Here is a 20,315-nt window from a genome sequence, read left to right as displayed (position 1 = left end):
GCTGATTTGAGAAGCTATAAAATTGACCATCCTTTGAGCTAGTTGAGAATCTGGAGCATTATATTTGTTTGTTCTATGAAACTCTCAAAATGGCCAGAAAAAGAGAACTTTCATGTTAAATTCAACAGTCTATTCTTGTTCTTTGAAATGAAGGCTATTCCATGCGAGAAGTTGCCAAGAAACGGAAGATTTCCTACAACGGTGTATGCTACTCCCTTCAGAGGAGAGCACAAACAGACTCTAACCAGAGTAAAAAGAGAAGTGGGAGGCCCCGCTGCACAACTGAGCAACAAGACAAGTACATTAGAGTCTCTAGTTTGAGAAATCGACGCTTCACAACTCCTCAACTGGCAGCTTCATTAAATAGTACACGCAAAACGCCAGTGTCAATGTCTACAGAGAAGAGGCGACTCAGGGATGCTGGCCTTCAGGGCAAAGTGGCAAAGAAAAAGCCATATCTGAGACTGGCTAATAAATGGAAAATATTAATATGGGCAAAAGAACACAGACATTGGACAGAGGAAGATTGGAAAAAAGTTATGGACAGACGAATCAAAGTTTGAGGTGTTTGGATCACACAGAAGAACATTTGTGAGACGCAGAACAACTGAAAAGATGCTGGAAGAATGCCTGACGCCATATGTCAAGCATGGTGGAGGTAATGTGATGGTCTGGGGTTGCTTTAATGCTGGTAAAGTGGGAGATTTGTACAAGGTAAATTGGATTTTGAATCACTCCATTTTTCAACGCCATGCCATACCCTGTGGACAGTGCTGGATTGGAACCAATTTCATCCTACAACTGGACAATGACCCAAAGCACACCTCCAAATTATACATGAACTATTTAGGGAAGAAGCAGGCAGCTGGTATTCTATCTGTAATGGAGTGGCCAGTGCAGTCACCAGATCTCAACCCCATTGAGCTGGTGTGGGAGCAGCTTGACCATATGGTGCGCAAAAAGTGCCCATCAAGCCAATCCAACTTGTGGGAGAGGCTTCAGGAAGCATGAGGGGAAAATTCTCAAGATTACCTCAGCAAATTAGCAGCTAGAATGCTAAAGGTCTGTAATGCTGGAATTGCTGCAAAGGGAGCATTCTGTGACAAAAGCAAAGTTTGAAGGAGAAAATTATTCTTTCTAATAAAATTCATTATTTATAGCCTTGTCAATGTCTGGACTATATTTTCTAATCATTTTGCAACTCATTTGATAAATAAAAGTATAAGTATAAATGGAAAACACAAAATTGTCTGGGTGACCCCAAACTTTTGAACGGTAGTGTGTATATATATATATATATATATATCTATATATATATATATATATATATATATATATATACACACACACATATATTATATATATATATCCACACATACACACACACGCTCAAAAAAATAAAGGGAACACTCAAATAACACATCCTAGATCTGAATGAATGAAATATTCTCATTGAATACTTTGTTCTGTACAAAGTTGAATGTGCTGACAACAAAATCACACAAAAATCATCAATGGAAATCAAATTTATTAACCAATGGAGGCCTGGATTTGGAGTCACCCCCAAAATCAAAGTGGAAAAACACACTACAGGCTGATCCAACTTTGATGTAATGTCCTTAAAACAAGTCAAAATGAGGCTCAGTATTGTATGCGGCCTGCACGTGCCTGTATGACCTCCCTACAATGCCTGGGCATGCTCCTGATTAGGTTGCGGATGGTCTCCTGTGGGATCTCCTCCCAGACCTGTACTAAAGCATCTGCCAACTCCTGGACAACAAGATGTTATGTTCTTTATATAAACTTTTAATGTTTTACACTAGACTTCAAAGTAACTCATCACAAAAGTATGTTTCATAGAATTAAACATATATTGCATTTTTGTTTTTGTGATGTTTGTTTCTTTTACATTATTGACTTCAGTGTTTGTTTTTATATTCCAAAACAGCATGCTCAGAGATTTTTTGAGCACTTTTTTCTTCTATAAAAACAGTTGCAATGAAAAATCTCCACAGTCTAGCAGTCTGTTCCTATAGTTGTGGCTGTTCTGGGTTTTGCACTACCCTCCTCCCACTGACTGTTATACGTTTCATCCATATAAATCATTTTTTTATATCTTTATTAGAGCAAACATCCCTTCAAAATAAAGTAAGTCGACCCCATGATTCTCCATAAAAATTGAACACAACTTAAGAAATGTGTGAGTAGAATTCCCGATGCTCTACTTTAAGTTTTTCTCCAGCAATTGTGTTGATTCTCATCTGCATTCCTCTACAATAGTCACATGCTTCTCACAGCACCCTAAGGGCACTTTGGAAGTTTCCCTACTCTATGATTGATCAGCAAATAATCTTGCATCCACTGACCTGTTCAGTAGGTTTGTATTATCACTGCAGGTTAGTGCTTCCAACAATATCTTCTTTTCAGAAACAGCTGTGGTAGAATGGAATTTCATCCAAATAAACTCCCAAACATCTTCATCCATCAAGGATACTCCTGTGCAATACACAATGTCTCGGACATTTGGTGGAATTCTAAAAAATAAAATACCAAAAATATATATATATTTATAGATATGTAATCATTTTTACATTTTTAAATACATGATCATATAAATTGTTTTACCTATATTTTACCAATCAAAAGTTTGATTTTATCAATGACACATACAACAATAGTCCAGTAGTAAAGTATGTAGTAGTCATGCCAAAGTATTGGATTTTCTAATCTATCAGATACTCACATATAGTGAAGAACATCATGGGACAATCTTGGATAAAAATCATAGCAGAGTCACACTATAATTTCGAACTTCATGTAAACGCTTTTGCCACTTTACAATGAATGATGTACATGTACAGTAAATTAAAAAGTTTGAACAAACCTGTTCATGCAAACTTTTTCTTTGTTTTATTGGAATGTGTACATGGTAGATTCAGACTAAATGGTACAGAACCACAAAGGACACTTATGGAAAGAAGGAGTAAGTAAACTTGCGTGAAACCAGAACATAGGTTAAATATTACATTCCTCAAAGTACCCCCCTTTACTATGATAACAGTTTGACATATTCTTGACTTTCTTTCAATAAGCTTCATGAGGTAGTCACCTGGAATGACTTCAAAAGAACAGGTATGCCTTGTCATAAGTTTATTTGCTGAATCATCGGCCTTCAGAAAGTGTTTCTCACCATCTTGTTCAGATATTTTTTGCAGAGGAAGTGTTAGTATACAGATCCTTGTAGCGCTGAGCACAATTCCACAACTGTTCTAAGCCAGAAAATGGCAAAAACCACTCAACAGGAAAGACATGATGGCCAGTTAGTCTGGAAAATTGCTAAAACCTTGAAGGTATCCTCAAGTCCAGTCATGAAAATAATCAATCACTATTATGAAATTAGCATTCATGAGGATTTCCCCAGGAATGGAAGACCAAGAATTACCTCTGTTGCAAATGATAAGTTCATCAGAGTTAACAGGTTCAAAAGCTACAAATTAACAGAACATCTCAACATCAACAGCAGATGAGGAGATTGTGAGAAGATGGCTATTATGGTTGAATTGCAAAAATAAGCCACTACTAAGGACCATCACATCTTTGTGATAAGCAGAAAAGGTCAGCAAATATTTTCTGTATGTGTCGTGCCCACCGTGAAGCATAGAGGACAAGGTGTGATGGTATGGGGAGCTACCACAGCATTCTTCAAAAGCATGCCATCACATTTAGTTGCTGTGAGACCAGCATTTATGTTGTAAAAGTACAATTAATCAAAACATACCTGTAAGCTATGTAAGAACTATGTAAAGAAAAAGGAGATGGATAGAGTGCTGCATCAGATGACATGGCTTCTACAATCACCATACCTAAACCCAATTGATAATAATTTGGATCAGTTGAACAGCAGACTAAAGATAAAGCAGCCAACAAATGCTTAGCACCCCTGGGAACTACTACATGTTTGTTGGAAACCCATTCACGGTTGTTACCTGATTAAGCAACTCGAGGGAATACCATGGGTGTGTAGAGCTGCAATCAGATTAAAAGGGGGTTATTTTTGTAATATAAAGTCTAACACATATTTTGGTTTGTTAAACATGAGTTTATTCACTCTTTCTTTCCATATGTGTTAATTAGTGGTTTACTGCCCTCAGTCTAAATCTACAATGTGCACATTCCAATAAGAATAAGGAAAATAATTGCATGAACAGGTGTGTTAAAACTTTTGACCGGTGCCGTACATCACATGCATGGACCGGCTCAGAAGCTAACAATGCACCATTCTCTGCAGATGTCAGCTGCCTATAAAAGCAGTAATCTGGGCTTAAATGCCACTGTCAGTCTCCCACAGTAACATTTAATTCTCACAGTCCTGTGACATGCTGTTCCAGGCCTCCATAATTCATCCTCCGATGTGATTGTGGGGTGAAGATAGGTTGTTTTGCCTTCCGAAGCCACAGTTAGGACTTCATAAGTGACCCTAATTTTGGCTATATATTACAATACAATTACAATTGCATTGCTATATATAGCACAAGGGATTGCAGGTTTTAAGCCTGCTAACTTTTAAAATAATTTAATTCATTAATTAATTAAACTTTAAAAAACGAAAAAAGTTGAATAAAGACATTACAAAAAGAAAAAAAGAAACTTATTTGATTTTGCCATACAAGTTCAACCTATCAATATTGGACCGGTATGATAAACTCAAAACAACAGAATTTCCATTTTCCTGTTGCCCCCCCCTAATTTTAATAACTAAGGCAAAGCAGACAGCTGCAGGCTGATATTAATAGGCTGGAAAGGGACATGGATATTGGCCCCCCGACAGCCTAAAAATGGTAGCCCTCAACTGCCCCAGAAATGGCACATCCATTAGATGTACCAAATCTGACGCATAGCCTTTGCTTTTCCGGATTGCCCTGGTGTTGTGACAATCAGGGTAATAGTTTATAGGGTTGATAGCAACTTTGTAATATCAGCTGAAATCAAGCCCATAGGTTAGTAATGGAGAGGCATCTAACATTTTTTTCCACAGATCCGCCGAAATCCAACTGAGTCCCACATTGACCACCGATTTTTTAATGGGCAATAACGTCATTAATGTCATCACCCGTGAGCCATGACCACGAGAACGAGACTGCAGAGGTTATTCGAGGTAATTTCTCACAGGCGACGATGTTATGGGTCTGCCAAAAATCCATCCCACAACGATCCCCGAATCTGCTACATCTACAGTAGATGCTGTAGTACATATCAGTAATGTGACCACTCATCACTTTACTGATGTCACCGCTCACTACAGTATCCGGATGTAGCAGAGTCAGGGATCGTCGTGGGAAGTGGAATGGATTTATGGTAGACCCCTTTAGATTATTTGCTTTTTTAAAAGTAATAAATGGTAAAAGAGGGTCAGTTAGTGTTTTCTACAAAAAATGGACTTTTCTCTGAGTGTATGTTTATTGTTTTTGACTACAGGGTTAGTAATAGGGGGTCTAATAGATGCTTCTCCATTACTAACTCCTAGACTTGACATCAGCGGACATCACACAGCTGACTTCAACCCCAAAACCATTACCCTGCTTGCCAACGCACCAGAGCAAGTGGGAAGAGACAAAGCTAAGCGCCAGAATTGAAGCAACTAATGCATAGGCCATTTTTGAAGGCGGTTGAGGGATTTCCTGGTTATTAAAAATATGGGGGACCCCATATAATTTTTTTTGGGGGGGTCCCCAGTTTTAATAACCGGTAAAGGCTATGCAGACAGCTACTTTGATGGAGAAATAAAAACTTTATGGACCTCAGAAAATGGAGACACATACCAAAATATTTTTATTACAAATTTCTGATTTTTTTTTACCACTGAAATAAAATGACAGTGTCACCAGAATCATACTGACTGTAATCATGCACATCATAGCACAATTAATGCCATAAAAAACAAACCCAAAATACAATGATGGAATTGTGAGTTTTTTTGCCACTTTATCGCACTTTAATTTTTTTCTGTTCTCCAATGCATTGCATGGTAAACTGAATGGGGTCATGCAAAGCTACTTCTTGTCCCACAAAAATCATGCTCTCAAAAATAGCATTGAATGCAATGAATACGGAAATTAACATGGTCCTGTAATTTGGCACATGAAATAAATATTCAGGTGGGGGTCCAGAAACGTAAATACACTGTGACTATGCGGTAACATTCTTGCATGTCAGTATGGGAATTACTGTCACAGAAGACCATAGATCCTGCCTATTATTAATTAATCCTGAACAGTGCCCAGTTGCCATATATAGCATATTCCTGATGAATACTTTATTTATTTTATTTTTTGAAAGTGCATTGCCCGACACCAGATGTCTAGGAAGATACCCACTATTTCTGATTAGAAATCATCAGTGAGTCTATCTCTTGCTTTTAAAAAGGGCACTTACCGTATATTCCGGCGTATAAGACGACCTGGTGTATAAGACGACCCCCCTACTTTCCTGTTAAAATATAGAGTTTAGGATATATTCACCGTATAAGACTACCCCTTTTCCAACACATACCAAACACCGGTAAAAATTAAAAAAAAACAGATTTGAATTTAACATGGTCCTTTTTTAATTTAAATTCTTATGACATGCAGGTATATAGCAGGAAAACTGTCACTCATAAACATATTAAAATAGGGGGGACCCCACGTCATTTTTTGGGGGGGTCCCCCATTCTAATAGCTAGTAAAGGCTAGGTATTCAGCTGGGGGCTGATATTAGTAGCCTGGGAAGCTCCGTGGGTATTACCCCCTTCCCAGACTTCAAACATCTGCCCCAGCCGTCTGCTTAACCTCCGCTAGAGACGATAATGATGGGGGATCCCACGCCAATTTTCTTTTTAAAAAATCCTTTATTTTAACACTAAATGACAATTGAGGGGTTAATAAAGATGCAGTCCCTAAATTATTATTAATTTTGTAATTAATTTTTCCCAAAAATGTTGACGTGGGCTTCGCCATATTTTTGTGTCCAGCCAGGTACAGCAGGCAGGAACGGGCTGCCCCCAACCACCAGCTGCCTATTTGTACCTGGTCGGACACAACAATATAGGGAAGCCCTTTTTTTTTTAATTATTTCATGAAATAATTAAAAAAAAAAAGACGTGGGGCTTCGCCCTATTTTTGTGTCCAGCCAGGTACAACTAGGCAGCTGGGGGCTGGAATCTGCAGCGCAGGGAGGCCCAAGCTTTCTGGGTCCCCCCCCCGCTGCAAATTGCAGTCCGCAGCCACCCCAGAAAATGGCGCGTTCATAGAAGCGCCATCTTCTGGCGCTGTACCCAACTCATCCAGGGCCCTGGTGCGGTGGCTCACTGGGTAATAAAGGGGTTAGGGCCAGGTTGGCATTATCAGCTGGCCCTAAGCCTGAAATTCATGGGGTCACGCCAATATTAGACATGACCGCCATGAATTTCTAGTAAAGTAATTAAAAAAAACACAACACCCAGAAAAAAGTCCTTTAATTGAAATAAACACACAATTTTTTAATGTTCTAAATTAAACCATACTTACCGTCACGCCCATTCCAGCTGAAGCCAACGATCTCCTGCAATAAAAGTAAAATAATAAAGCAACCTCATCCTTACCTCTCCATGGTTCCCAGGACCGGTCCAGCTCTGCTACATCGAGATGACAGGCTGGACCGCAGCAGAACGCTACCATCCAGCCTGTCATCCCGCAGACACTGAGAAGTGCAGGCATGCTTGTGCTCCTCAGTGTCTGACTGTGACGGCATCCAGATGAGCCGAGATCATGTCCAATGAACTCGGCTCACCTCATGCATGTCACTGACAGCGTGGGAAAATTCTCCTGCTCCCCGCATGCGCAGTAGAAGTTTCCCACGCTGTCAGTGACGGACGTCCAGGAGGTGAGCTGAGTTCATTGTCGGCTCATCTGGATGCCGTCACAGCGAGACACTGAGGAGCGCAAGCATGCCTGCGCTTCTCAGTGTCTGCGGGATGACAGGCTGGATGGCAGCATTCTGCTGCGGTCCCGCTTGTCATCTCGATGTAGCAGAGCTGGAGCTGTCCTGGGAACCATGGAGAGGTAAGGATGAGGTTGCTTTATTATTTTACTTTTATTGCAGGAGATCGTTGGCTTCAGCTGGAATGGGCGTGACGGTAAGTATGGTTTAATTTAGAACAATAAAGAATTGTGTGTTTATTTCAATTAAAGGACTTTATTCTGGGTGTTTGTGTTTTTTTTTAACTTTGACTATGGGGTTAGTAATGGGGGCGTCTTATAGACGCCTCTCCATTACTAACCTGCGCTTGATGTCAGCTGGCATTATAAGCTGACATCAACCCCAGCCCTATTACCCCACTGCCACCGCTACAGGGCAGTGGGAAGAGCGAGGCTAAGTGCCAGTATTGGCGCATACTATGGATGCGCCATTTCTGGGGCGGCTGACGGCTGGTGTTTCTAGCCTGGGAGGGGGCCAATATTCATGGCACCCTTCCTGGGCTATTAATATCAGCCTCCAGCTGTCTGCCTAGCCTTTGCTAGCTATTAAAATAGGGGGGACCCCACGTCATTTTTTTGGGGGGTTCCCCCATTTTAATAGCTAGTAAAGGCTATGTATTCAGCTGGGGGCTCATATTAGTAGCCTGGGAAGCTCCGTGGGTATTACCCCCTTCCCAGGCTTCAAACATCTGCCCCAGCCGTCTGCTTAACCTCCGCTAGAGACTAAAATTAAGGGGAACCCCACGCCAATTTTTTTTTAAATAAATCCGTTATTTTAACACTAGATGACAAGTACAGTAACCAGCACTGTCACTGTACTTCATATATATGCAACTGACATGTTTCTATCTATCTAATCTCTGTGTGATGCTCTATTCTGTCTGTTATAAATTGTCGGGTACAGATGCTGAATTGCCGGCCGGCTTTTTTAAAGAGACGGTGCATGAAAACACTAATATTTGTTTTAATAAATCCTTTACACTAAATGACAAGTACAGTAAGCAACACTGTCACTGTACTTCATATATATGTGACTGACATGTTTCTATCTATCTAATCTATGTGTGAAGCTCTATTCTTTCTATTCTAAATTGTCGGGTGCCGGCTTATGCCTCTGCTGAATTGCCGGCTTTTCATATATTGTCACAGAAGCGATGCGAACTTCCCTGCTCCGGACACAGCGCAGCGCTTCTGTGACAAGTGAAAGCTGTCGGCACAGAAGCCCTGCGCTGTGTCCGGAGCTGGGAATACGCAGCGATGTGTCAGTTTCAGCACAGAAGCGCTGACTGTCTGGACCTACCGCCGCCTTATTTTAACTCCCTCCACCTTATATTAACTCCGACATGGCAGGGATACGGCCACGGCAGCTTATTAACACCCCCAGAGTATCCCCGCATGTCAATTTCTGAAAGTTCAAAAGCATTACCGGCGTATAAGACGACCCCAGACTAGAAGGAAGATTTTTCAGTCTTCAAAAGTCGTCTTATACGCCGGAATATACGGTAAATACTATTAGGTTGCCTCAATAAATTTTCTAAAATTTGGGTGAGATCGACTGGCTTTCCCATGCCTTTGGTGTTGAACCTTTGTGACTGTGTGTGCTGAGTGTGGGGACCTTGCAGGGGGGCTCAGGTAAGGTTGAGTGCAAACTTTCTTTCCATCCCAACAAATTCCAAATATGATGATACATCTATACATTTTTGTAACCCTTGATTTTCAATGATAAAAACACTCAAAGTGTGTTATGTTCTTTAAGTTTATCTTATATTATTTTGTTAGAATGTCCTGTGAACATATGTTGTGCATATTCGGCACTGAAGATAGGTCATTTATATAGTGTGACCTTACAACTCCTTCAACCTATTTAATTAATTATTCTGGTTATTTCAATCATCTTGACACCTGATTTGTGCAGTTTTTTTCTGTTAAACACGTTATATATATGTATATATATCTATATTTATATATATAAATATTTCAAAGCAGTATGTGAAATAAGTTTAGAACACATCGCCAATTCTCTAAGTAAATATATTTTTAAAGGTGCTATTGATATGGAATTCTCACCAGATGTCGGTAACAACCCATATATTGCACACAGTCAAAGAAATCAAATCATACAAGTCCATAATTTATGTTATGTGTAATAATGAGAAATGACACAAGGAAAAAGTATTGAACATATGAAGAAAGAGAGGTGCAAAAAGCCATGGAAAATCATGACACCAGCTGAAATCTATCAGTAATTAGAAAGTATTCCTGCCACTTAGTGAAAAATAATATCAGCTGGTTCAACTCACGGCCTATTAAAAGGTGTCTCATTACCAATGTACCACACAAGAATCATCTCATGATGGGTAAAATCAGTGAGCTGTTTCAAGACCTTTGCAACCTTATTGTTGCAAAATATAATGATGGCATTGGTTACAGAAGAATTTCTAAGCTACAGAGGGTTCCAGAGAGCACTGTTGGGGCCATCATTTGGAAGTGTAAAGAACATAATTTCACCATAAATCGGCCATGGCAAGGTGCTCCCCATAAGATTTCAGACAGAGGAGTGAGAACAATTATCAGAAGAGTTGTTCAAGAGCTAAGAACCACCTGTGGAGAGCTACAAAAGACCTGGAATCAGCAGGTATAATTGTCTCAAAGAAAATAATAAGTAATGCACTCAACCTCCATGGCCTGCATGCACACTCATCACCCAAGTCTCTATTACTGAACAAAAAGCATGTTCAAGCATATTTAAAGTTTGCTCAACAATATTTAGACAAGCCTGTGAAATACTGGGAGAATATGGTCTGGTCACATGAGACCAAAATTGAAGTCTTTGCATGTCATAATAGACACTGTGCTTGGAGGCCAAAAGGCACTGCATATCACCTCAAAAAAATCATACCAACAGTGAAGTTTGGAGGTGGGAACAACATGGTGTGGGGCTGTTTTTTAGCATATGGCACTGGCAAATTTAATATAAGTGAAGGAAGATTGAATGGACAAATGTACTGAGACATTTGATAAAAATCTTCTATCATCTACCAGAATGATGAAGAAGAAACAAGGGTAGACATTTCAGTAAGACAATGATCCCAAACACACAACAAAGGAAACTCTCAATGGGTTTCAGAGAAAGAAAATAAAGCTGCTAGAATGGCCCAGTCAATCAACTGAAACTGAATTCAATATAAAATGTATGATATCTCAGAAATCATAGAAGGAGGCCATATGACCTTCAGGATTTAAAGAATGTTTGTGTGGAAGAATGGGAAAAAAATCACACCTGATCAATGTATGTGACTCGTTTCTCCATACATCTTGAAGTTGTCATCACCAACAAAGGCTTTTTTACAAAGTATTAATTACATTTCAGTAAGTATGTTCAATACTTTTTTCCTGTGTCATTTCTTATTACACATAACTTAAGTTATGAATATCTATGGTTTGATTTCTTTGCTTTGTATGGATTGGATGTGTTGTTATCGACATATGGTGAGAATTTCATGTCAATAGCACCTTTAGAAACATATTTACTTAGAAAATTTGTGACATGTTCATTACTTATTTCACCGACTGTATCTATGAGTGTGTGTGTAAATCTATCTACACTGTGTTCCAAATTATTATGCAAATAATATTTTCTCAGATTTTCCCAAATTACCTATATGAATTGCAGTCATTGTAATTTTCCAGTCAAATAACTATTAGAGTACAATTGAAAGGTTTTTGTACAAACTGCCTATGATCACAGTATATTTTTAAAAAAATAAAAAACTCAAACTGCACTCAAAATGCATGTTCCAAATTATTATGCACATTATTATGCTTATAATTTCAAAAATGACATTTTTTTTGTTCTTTATTAAAATGAAAAGGTTGAAAACTCTGCTGTGCATAATAATTTGGAACATGCATTTTGAGTGCAGTTTGAGTTTTTTATTTTTTTAAAAATATACTGTTATCATAGGCAGTTTGTGCAAAAACCTTTCAATTGTACTCTAATAGTTATTTGACTGGAAAATTACAATGACTGCAATTCATATAGGTAATTTGGGAAAATCTGAGAAAATATTATTTGCATAATAATTTGGAACACTGGAACACAGTGTATATACAGCAACAGATGTGAAGTCTTTCACTTTGTTTTTGACTTGAATTGTTCAGATTATGGGTGACATTAAACTTGGAAAAAGTTCTGAAATGATTCTTCTTGGTCTCATTTTTACACGGCAAAAAAATGGTATTTTAAAAGTGGTGTATATACAGTAGATGCATTTTTGTAAGCAGAGCCATTGTCATGCTCATAGAGGATGATCAGAACGAAAATGTTTACAGTTGTAAAGAATTTGACAAAAAAATCTTAGTATATTAGTTATATTTTTCTGTTTACAATTGTGTGATACAGTAAGAATGAGGATATTTTAAAATGAATACTGAATCTATCAGTCCAAGTAGAAAGAATTTGAAAATCTCACATCTCAATCTCTTCCTATTTTTTGTATTTCCTTTTTTATGGCTTCTCCATCTACATTTCTAGTAATAGGCCAGCCGAACAGCTGTCTAAGCAACCCTGCAGCAAACCTGTCATCACTCGTCTATCAACTCCATCTTTTTTCATCTACCATGACTTATGTAAGCGTTTGTACTTTATGATAGAGGTGTAGAGAGAGCATTTGTACTAAGTATCCTGGCTCGGCTGTGGATTTTTTTATTTTATTTAAGCAATATATTGCATAACATCTACTTGTCATTTTATTGACACTAAGCTAATCTCATTGTTTCTATGACATTTGGAATCACATCAGTATATATACTGTATTCTATTGTATGCAATGTATATCAATTTACTGCTTTTTGTATCTCTAAACATAGTTTCATATCTTTGAGTAGTATGTGTTTTTGTGGCATGAACACTCTCCCTGTTGAATAGTGTGTCCACTCAGGGAAATTCTGAGACTGAACATACACGCTGCCTTTCTCCATAGTGATGTTCTTGAAGTGCTCAGTCTAATAAAAGAGACAACCACAGTATGAATTTACTAAAATGGTCTAACATGAAGATGAAGCAAACTTGGGGGATGAATTCATCTAGAAATATGAAAATGATGCTGAAATTAATGAATTTGATGTACTTTGTACCTTGGGAGATTCCCATGTGCCACAATCAGAAAATCTACTCCAATCATAGAGTGGAGTACATTTCAGTTGTAATTTACACCACTTCTGGCAAAAACTATAATGCATCTGTCAGGCCACCCTAGGTCGAGACCTGTCTCACTAAGCTCTGTCACCCTTAAAAAAAGTGTTGCAGCGTTCTTCAATTATACGTAAATTCTAAAAAATCGGACATTTCTACTTCCGTTTCCGCCAGTCTGAAATATGCCAAAGTTATCAAAATGCTCATATTTTTGGAAAACATCTTGCGCACCTTCAGACTATCTAATTTTCTTTATATTACTAACGCATTTGGTACAAGGCATATAAGGCCTTCTCTACATACTGTATCTGCTTCCAGTACTTGTGGTATCCTATTTTGATGGGTACCCATTATAACCTACACTGCTATATACATGTCCGTGTTTTACATGGACCATGTGTGGGTGGAAAACACACGGAGACATGTCCATTTTATTCCGATCTCAAAAATATGCATAGACCAGGCTCGACTAAGAACAGTAGGTGCAAGGAACACAGCGCAATATACAGTATACAGTGAGGTTCCGGCACTCTTAAATAGATGCAAAGAGCCAGTAGTTTAAATTCCAAATGAATCCTTTAATTGATTCTCCAATATATAGTTGGCCAACATTTCAACCCCACCAGGGTTTTCCTCAGGGGCTTCAGATCAACTGATACAAGATCATAGAAACAAGCACAGACAAGTATAATATTAATACCAGACAAACAAATGTCAGAATATTTGGAAAATCACAAAATAGTTTATATCATTATAATCACTACACTGATTAATCATAATAATGAAGAAAATAAATATAAAAAAAGGAATAAACACATACCCCACAAGACAAAATGTCAATGCAGATCTGTATGCTTTGAAACACATTAAGGAATAGTATACATGTGACCATAAACTCCTGGGACATATGTCCGCAATGGAACGTCAGATAGAAGTAATAAACCCAAAATAACTGGAGAAACAAGAAGAAAATAACATGAATATGTAAAATACCTAAATAGTAGATTCCTATCCGATATGAATGGAGAGTCCTCAAAAGTAGTGTGGAATATCCAGGCAATAAATGCTACTGCTGGTGGCAGACAAAAAAGTACCCATATAAAACACTAGTCTAATGTTTTATATAGTATATTAGAGATATACCTACCTTTAAATAAAGGTATAAGGTGTGTCACATAGGGCAGGTATTCAAGGTGCTGCCACCAAGGGTTACAAGGAAAACGTACTTGTCAGTCTAGAAGATCAAAGTGAGTCCTTAACAATAAGGCTATAATGAAATGCATAATTGCATGAGATAAGAGTCCTATTGCATTGGTAACACATACCTGTGTGCTTCAAATTGCCTCTGGTGAAGGTGACTGTAGTGTGCTGTGTATGTGGCTCTCAGGGCTTAAATAGCGCTGTATTTTGCGGTGTGTTTCCTGTTTCAGGAGTGGTGGAACGCAACATCCGGTTTGGCGGAATGCAACTTCCGGTTTCGTGGAACGCATCATCGCGCATGCGCGAGATGTGTGTTTCCGGACTGAACCTAATAATGGAACGCAAGCTTTGTGTTCCACTGCGTGACTAGATATAGTATATAGTCCACCAAAATCTGACTGACACAAGTGCTTAGTGTTTATATGTTAATGTCTATATGGAGGAAATTATTGACTGAAGAGTAGATAGAGAGAAGAAAAGGGGAAAGAAAGGGGAAAAAGGGAAAAATGGGGAACAAGAGGAGGAAGGGGGAGAAAGAGGAAGAGGGACAGGGAGGGAAAAATAAGGCATGTACTCTGTAATATTCAAACACATGGAAAATATGATACAATAAACCTGGAAGTAATATAATTCCGGTGTATAAAGATGTACGATATCATCATTGCTGACATAAGGAGGACACATCTTGTCTATACATAAAGGGTCTGAAAAAAAGAGTAATAACATAAATACAGTATCAAAAAAATGAGGAAAACAGTCCCTACATTCACTATCTACGAATGACCAGATTACGATCAAGCCAGCTGATAAAGGGGGTGCGGTAGTGGTCATGGATCGCTCATATTACATCAAAGAGATTGAAGGGCAGCTGAATGAACCCGATGTGTACACCATGGTCTCCAATAATCCGATCTCACATTAGTCAACGGATTCGTTTGAAAGTGGAGCCACTATCCACCGAGGAGTCATTGATCAAAAATTATCTGATTATTTGATTAATAAACATCCCGTGGTGCCAGTTTTTTACACCCTTCCTAAAATTCACAAAAACCTACAGTTTCCTCCGGGACGCCCGATAGTTGCATCTACAAATTCCCTACTCTCCCCTCTTGCTAAAACAGTGGAAAAAAATTTAACACCACTTCTACCAGCCATTCCATCATACATTTAGGACTCAGCCGATTTTTTGTCACATCTCCATCAACTTGATACCATTTCTCCGGGATCTATTTTAGTCACATTAGACGTAAACAGCTTGTACACATCTATTGATCATGATCTTGGCCTTGAGGCACTTACATGGTTCCTGGATAAATACAGCAATTACCCACAATCACGTAAAGATCTCTGTATAGATCTATCTGACATTATTCTACACAACAATTTTTTTCTATTTGGTGACAAGTTTTACATACAGAAGCGAGGGAATGCGATGGGGTTGAAAATGGCCCCCCCTATGCCAATATCTTCATGGCACATTTTGAAGAACAATATGTGACACCAGTTACAGGCACATTTTCAGGCATCAGGTCATGGAAACACTATATTGATGACGTTTTCGTCATCTGGGACAAAGATGAAATAGAACTTAACAAATTTTTGCATATCTTAATAGCTGTACACCACGGATCTCTTTCACTTTGAACTATGACAGGTGCCGTATCAATTTTCTTGACATTATGGTTATTGTGGATGACAGTGGACATTTCACAACTGATTTATGTGTCAAATCGACGGATCGTAATGCCTTACTGCATTACACCAGTTGTCATCCAAGACATGTAAAAAAATCTCTCCCCATTTCACAACATACCAGAGTTGGTAGAATAGTGTCAGATTCATCACTAAAGATCAAACGTCACGAAGAGATGGGACAAAAATTCATTAATAGAGGATATCCATCTTCTATCGCCTTTCCGCCACTTGACCTGAGACAACGTGCACTAATCACAAATCGGATGATCTTTGTTAATACCTATCACCCATATCAGACATTTATTTCGGGACCACTGGTCGATACTTAGTAGATCCTACCCTAAAATAAAGGATTTCCAGCAGCCTGTCCTGATATGTAACAAAAGACCATCTAATTTGAGAGATAGGTTGGTGAAAGCCGACATTGGTAATTTTCATACGAGAACACGTCAGATGACGTTGATGACTCCCCGCATGGGCAAGTTCTCATGTTTGGGGTGCCGCCAGTGCTCCAACATGACAAGGGGTGGTTTTTTCACCCATCCATTATCAGGCAGGAGATTCCCCATTAAGGGGTATTTCACATGTGAATCCTCTTTTGTTGTGTATCTGATCAAATGTCCCTGTGGTCTTGGATATGTTGGGGAAACCACCCAGCATATCCGAGACCGCATCAGCAAACACAAATCAACAATCCGATGCAAATACAATTTGTTACCCATTCCTAACCATTTTTCTATACATCATTATTCGGTTGCACAGCTTCGTTTCCAGGTCATAGACCATGTTCCACCCAGAAGGAGGGGGGACAATAGGATACAGAGACTCAAGGATAGAGAAGCTTTCTGGATTTTCACTCTGAAAACATTGGAACCCCATGGTCTTAATAGAGAGTATGAGATTCATATCTGAAGCATTTTTCCCTTCCCCCTTTTTTCCCCCTTTCTCTCCTTCAACCCCCCCCCTTTTTTATACAGAAATTTCCATTTCATAATTTTCACATAATTCTTTCATGATGTTTGCATTATTAGGAGGAGAGAATTATTTATATTATCTGTCATTTGTCTCTGGACTTACCTTGTAACATTTTTTTGACACTATACTTATGTTATTACTCTTTTTTTCAGACCCTTCATGTATAGACAAGATGTGTCCTCCTTATGTCAGCAATGATGATATCGTACATCTTTATACACCGGAATTATATTACTTCCAGGTTTATTGTATCATATTTTCCATGTGTTTGAATATTACAGAGTACATGCCTTATTTTTTCCCTCCCTGTCCCTCTTCCTCTTTCTTCCCCTTCCTCCTCTTGTCCCCCTTTTTTCCCTTTTTCTCCTTTCTTTCCCCTTTTCTCCTCTCTATCCATTCTTCAGTCAATAATTTCCCCCATATAGACATTAACAAATAAACACTATGCATTTGTGTCAGTCAGATTTTGGTGGACTATATACTATCTCTAGTCACGCAGTGGAATGCAAAGCGTTCCGCCAAACCGGATGTTGCGTTCCACCACTCCGGAAACAGGAAACACACCGCAAAATTCAGCACTATTTAAGCCCTGAGAGCCACATACACAGCACACTACAGTCACCTTCACCAGAGGCAATTTGAAGCACACAGGTATGTGTTACCAATGCAATAGGACTCTTATCTCATGCAATTATGCATTTCATTATAGCCTTATTGTTAAGGACTCACTTTGATCTTCTAGACTGACAAGTACGTTTTCCTTGTAACCCTTGGTGGCAGCACCTTGAATACCTGCCCTATGTGACACACCTTATACCTTTATTTATAGGTAGGTGTATCTCTAATATACTGTATCCAACATTAGACTAGTGTTTTTTATATGGGTACTTTTTTGTCTGCCACCAGCAGTAGCATTTTTTGCCTGGATATTCCACACTACTTTTGAGGACTCTCCATTCATATCGGATAGGAATCTACTATTTAGGTATTTTACATATTCATGTTATTTTCTTCTTATTTCTCCAGTTATTTTGGGTTTATTACTAGAGATGAGCGGTGTTCGACTAGAACTGTTCGCCAATCTCAAATTCGAGCTGTTTTGGGCGGTGTTCGAGTTGTTCGACGAACCCGAACGATTTGCAAAAAATTCGGCTGTTCGAGGTTATGTTCGATAACTGTTCGTGCACCAAAAGCGTGTCCTGCATGTCTGGCGCTATTTAGAGCACCAATCATGCAGGGATTGTCTGCCTCTCACTGTAATGCCACAGCCATGGTGGTTGTGGCATTACAGTGATTGCCCAAATCGATGGGAACAGTGCTCACAGTGAAACATGAAAAGCCGGTAATTCATCAGCGGCATACACCGGTACCCGACAATTTAGAACAGAAAGAATAGAGCTTCACACATAGATTAGATAGATAGAAACATGTCAGTCACATATATATGAAGTACAGTGACAGTGTTGCTTACTGTACTTGTCATTTAGTGTAAAGGATTTATCAAAAAAAATAATAGTGTTTTCATGCACCGTCTCTTTAAAAAAGCCGGCCGGCAATTCAGCAGCGGTACCCGACAATTTATAACAGACAGAATAGAGCTTCACACATAGATTAGATAGATAGAAACATGTCAGTCACATATATATGAAGTACAGTGACAGTGTTGATTACTGTACTTGTCATTTAGTGTAAAGGATTTATTAAAAAAAAATAATAGTGTTTTCATGCACCGTCTCTTTAAAAAAGCCGGCCGGCAATTCAGCATCTGTACCCGACAATTTAGAATAGAAGGAATAGAGAATCACACATAGATTAGATAGATAGAAACAGGTCAGTCACATATATATGAAGTACAGTGACAGTGTTGCTTACTGTACTTGTCATTTAGTGTAAAGGATTTATTAAAAAAAAATAATAGTGTTTTCATGCACCGTCTCTTTAAAAAAGCCGGCCGGCAATTCAGCATCTGTACCCGACAATTTAGAATAGAAGGAATAGAGAATCACACATAGATTAGATAGATAGAAACATGTCAGTCACATATATATGAAGTACAGTGACAGTGTTGATTACTGTACTTGTCATTTAGTGTTAAAATAAAGGATTTATTTAAAAAAAAATTGGCGTGGGGTTCCCCTTAATTTTAGTCTCTAGCGGAGGTTAAGCAGACTGCTGGGGCAGATGTTTGAAGCCTGGGAAGGGGGTAATACCCACGGAGCTTCCCAGGCTACTAATATCAGCCCCCAGCGGAATACCTAGCCTTTACTAGCTATTAAAATGGGGGACCCCCCAAAAAAATTACGTGGGGTCCCCCCCTATTTTAATAGCTAGCAAAGGCTAGGCAGACAGCTGGGGGCTGATATTAATAGCCCAGGAAGGGTGCCATGAATATTGGCCCCCTCCCAGGCTAGAAACACCAGCCGTCAGCCGCCCCAGAAATGGCGCATCCTTAGAATGCGCCAATTCTGGCACTTAGCCTCGCTCTTCCCACTGCCCTGTAGCGGTGGCAGTGGGGTAATAGGGTTGGGGTTGATGTCAGCTTATAATGCCAGCTGACATCAAGCCCAGGTTAGTAATGGAGAGGCGTCTATAAGACACCCCCATTACTAACCCCATAGTCAAAGTTAAAAGAAAACACAAACACCCAGAATAAAGTCCTTTAATTGAAATAAAGACACATTCCTTTATTGTTCTAAATTAAACCATACTTACCGTCACGCCCATTCCAGCTGAAGCCAACGATCTCCTGCAATAAAAGAAAAATAATAAAGCAACCTCATCCTTACCTTTCCATGGTTCCCAGGACAGCTCCAGCTCTGCTACATCGAGATGACAGGCTGGACCGCAGCAGAACGCCGCCATCCAGCCTGTCATCCCGCAGACACTGAGAAGCGCAGGCATTCTTGCGCTTTGCAGTGTCTGGCTGTGACGGCATCCAGATGAGCCGAGGTCATGTCCAATGAACTCGGCGCACCTCATGCACGTCACTGACAGCGTGGGAGAATTCTCCTGCACTCAGCACTTCAGCGTGAGAATTCTCCCACGCTGTCAGTGACGTACATGAGGTCAGCTGAGTTCATTGGACATGAATGAGCTCACCTCATGCACGTCACTGACAGCGTGGGAGAATTCTCACGCTGTAGCGCTGAGTGCAGGAGAATTTTCCCACGCTGTCAGTGACGTGCATGAGGTGAGCTGAGATCATTGGACATGAATGAGCTCACCTCATGCACGTCACTGACAGCGTGGGAAAATTC

The 20,315-nt window shown here is 39.3% G+C and overlaps 1 protein-coding gene across 1 annotated transcript in view; it reads right to left on the bottom strand.

Moving 5' to 3' along the window:
- Positions 1-20,315, bottom strand: part of TRHDE (thyrotropin releasing hormone degrading enzyme) — a 1,416,750-nt gene that overhangs the window by 54,954 nt on the left and 1,341,481 nt on the right. The window contains exon 16 of the mRNA XM_073651798.1: positions 2,367-2,534. Coding sequence (XP_073507899.1) covers positions 2,367-2,534 — 168 coding nt within the window. The remainder of the gene's footprint in view (positions 1-2,366; positions 2,535-20,315) is intronic.

The sequence above is a fragment of the Phyllobates terribilis genome, unplaced genomic scaffold, assembly GCF_046119375.1.
Source record: "Phyllobates terribilis strain yellow unplaced genomic scaffold, ASM4611937v1 Scaffold_11__3_contigs__length_659146591, whole genome shotgun sequence".
Classification (NCBI taxonomy): Eukaryota; Metazoa; Chordata; class Amphibia; order Anura; family Dendrobatidae; genus Phyllobates; species Phyllobates terribilis.
This window is presented reverse-complemented; position numbering and strand designations above follow the sequence as displayed.